General features: G+C 44.4%; 1 protein-coding gene across 1 annotated transcript in view; it reads right to left on the bottom strand.

Annotated features, from left to right (window-relative positions):
- Positions 1 to 2,500, bottom strand: part of LOC138946210 (protein FAM124A-like) — a 66,766-nt gene that overhangs the window by 53,041 nt on the left and 11,225 nt on the right. Inside the window, exon 2 of the mRNA XM_070317726.1 lies at positions 153 to 797. Coding sequence (XP_070173827.1) covers positions 153 to 280 — 128 coding nt within the window. The 5' untranslated portion in view covers positions 281 to 797. The remainder of the gene's footprint in view (positions 1 to 152; positions 798 to 2,500) is intronic.

Below are 2,500 nucleotides of genomic sequence, written 5' to 3'. Positions count from 1 at the left end.
AAAAAGAGAAAGAGAGAGAGAGAGAGAGAGAGAGAGAAAAAGAGAAAGAGAGAGAGAGGGGGTTGGGGGAAGGAGAAATAAAGAAAAAAAGAGAGAGAGAGAAATCTTTCTCCCTCTCTATCTCTATCCTTCATGTTTAATCAATGACTCACCTGTAGTCCCAGACAGGGTATGGTTTGTGATCCTTCACTTCTTTCTTCTGCAGGTAGAGTCTTCGTAGATAGGTTTCCATGGTGACGTCTGTCCGGCGTTGTTCAGGGATGGAGTGAATGGCTCTCATTTGTCTCGCTCACTAGAGGGCGCTCACTTGTTCCAACCTCAAAACTTGTTGGCTTTCTTCACCGGACTCAATCTAAACCTACATGTCACAGGAAAACCCCTTTTGCCAAAGTTCTCTTTCGAAAAGCGAAATAAGAGTATAGTTAGGCTTAAGGTGTAAGATGTAGGATTATACGTCACGGTTGAATATAAAGGTTTGTGTAAATATAGATCAAAAGGTTTTTTTATATTGAAATAATCACCACTTTGTTGATTTTGTCAAAAGTTGACCTTTAGATCAATGGAAGATCACAGATACGTACCAAGCAAAGTCAAATCATACTGTCCTCCGTATATATCTATTTAGTAATGTTTCACTACTGCCATGCCCTGGGCTCCAACGACGTCAGTTTAAGGCTGTAGCAGGACAATAACACTTGACGACTGTTGCCAATGATTACCGGAGTGGCACCAGTGTCGTGTTGTGTTGGCTGATCGTGGCTTGAGATTTGGTCAAATGTCGGCTTGAAGGCACACACCTGAAACAAAGCAGAGGTCAATTAGTCACTGCAAGTGAAATATGCAAACAGCGACCGCATAAACTTGAGTACGTGTCAAACTGCTCAAATTGAATTACCGTGACATGCCAACCCTTTGCGGACCTGAGAAGCGACTTCCGGCCTGAGATGGCGGACCTGAGAAGCGACTTCCGGCCTGAGATGGCGGACCTGAGAAGGGACTTCCGGCCTGAGATGGCGGACCTGAGAAGCGATTTCCGGCCTGAGATGGCGGACCTGAGAAGCGACTTCCGGCCTGAGATGGCGGACCTGAGAAGCGACTTCCGGCCTGAGATGGCGGACCTGAGAAGCGACTTCCGGCCTGAGATGGCGGACCTAAGAAGCGACTTCCGGCCTGAGATGGTGGATCTGAGAAGCGACTTCCGGCCTGAGATGGCGGACCTGAATGAGAACATGTGGGGCCCAGCGGAGCGAGTCCCTGCGGCGAAGTGCAGACTTCATCACATCAACAACCTTAAAGGCACAGTAAGCCTCCCGTAAACCATCACAGAGCTCCCCGAGCGTCTAAATACAGTACAAGCATACTTCCATTTGAACGCTCACCGAACGGGAACATCCTGGCTGCTTTCTGTCGAGCGTGAGACATTTTCAAAGAATTTATTTTCGTAGACTTGTTCGTTAACAACAACGGCGCCTCGTTTTTGGGCTAGACCTAACTTTTAAAATCTAAATAATAAATTGACAGCTTGTTACACAAACATTCTTTAATCATAAAAGAATTCGTTTTTCATCAAGACAAGATCAGAACAATTCGAAGTTGTGAAAGTTTTAAAAAAAGAAAAGCCCAGAAGCAGGGTCACGCAAGGGTCGTAGCAGACGAAGGTTTATCAGTGCAAATCGCCGTTCCTCTCAACAGTCAAAAGCCATCGCTAGAGTTCTTGTGAACCACAGCCGTTGTTTCGTGCATAAAAAACGTGCTATTGTAGATAAGCTCACATCGAGTCGCATTCATGACTAACTGACGACTGCATTGTGAAAAAAGGAATACTGGATCACACGGGTTCACGATGGCTCAGGGGTAAGATAAACCACGCAAAAATAAATTCTTTGAAAATTGTTCGCTCTTTACGGAGGGCACCTAGGATGTTCTCAATTGGTGAGTGTTTAAATGAAAGGGTGTTTGTACTGTGTGTAAATGCCTGACCGTATCTGTGATGGTTTACGGGAGGCTTACTCTGCCTTTAACAGACTAGCATAGCGACGGGAACGTAGAAGAAGAAGAATCTCTGTGAACAATCTATAGTCAACAGTGTTCAGTATCAGTTGTCCGTATATTTGGTCTGCAGCTAGCACCAGCATGAATTTATAAACTTAAAACAAGCCTCGTATTTTGACATAAAAAAAATGTGGATGGATCAGTTACACTAAAACGAAATAAAACATATAGCATGTATCCAATTTCTGACAGATGGGTTTGAACATGATGAACACACAGCCACCTCTGGCACAAACACGTTCAACCGTAAACAATAGCTTTGTTTGGACACAGCAGACTGTCTAATTGGCTTCACTCAGTCTTGTCACACGTTCAACCGTAAACAATAGCTTTGTTTGGAAACAGCAGACTGTCTAATTGGCTTCACTCAGTCTTGTCACACGTTCAACAGTAAACAATAGCTTTGTTTGGAAACAGCAGACTGTCTAATTGGCTTCACTCAGTCTTG

The sequence above is a fragment of the Littorina saxatilis genome, linkage group LG13, assembly GCF_037325665.1.
Source record: "Littorina saxatilis isolate snail1 linkage group LG13, US_GU_Lsax_2.0, whole genome shotgun sequence".
NCBI classification, from domain to species: domain Eukaryota; kingdom Metazoa; phylum Mollusca; class Gastropoda; order Littorinimorpha; family Littorinidae; genus Littorina; species Littorina saxatilis.
The sequence above is the reverse complement of the archived record's forward strand: the minus strand, read 5'-3'. Positions and strand labels throughout refer to the sequence as shown.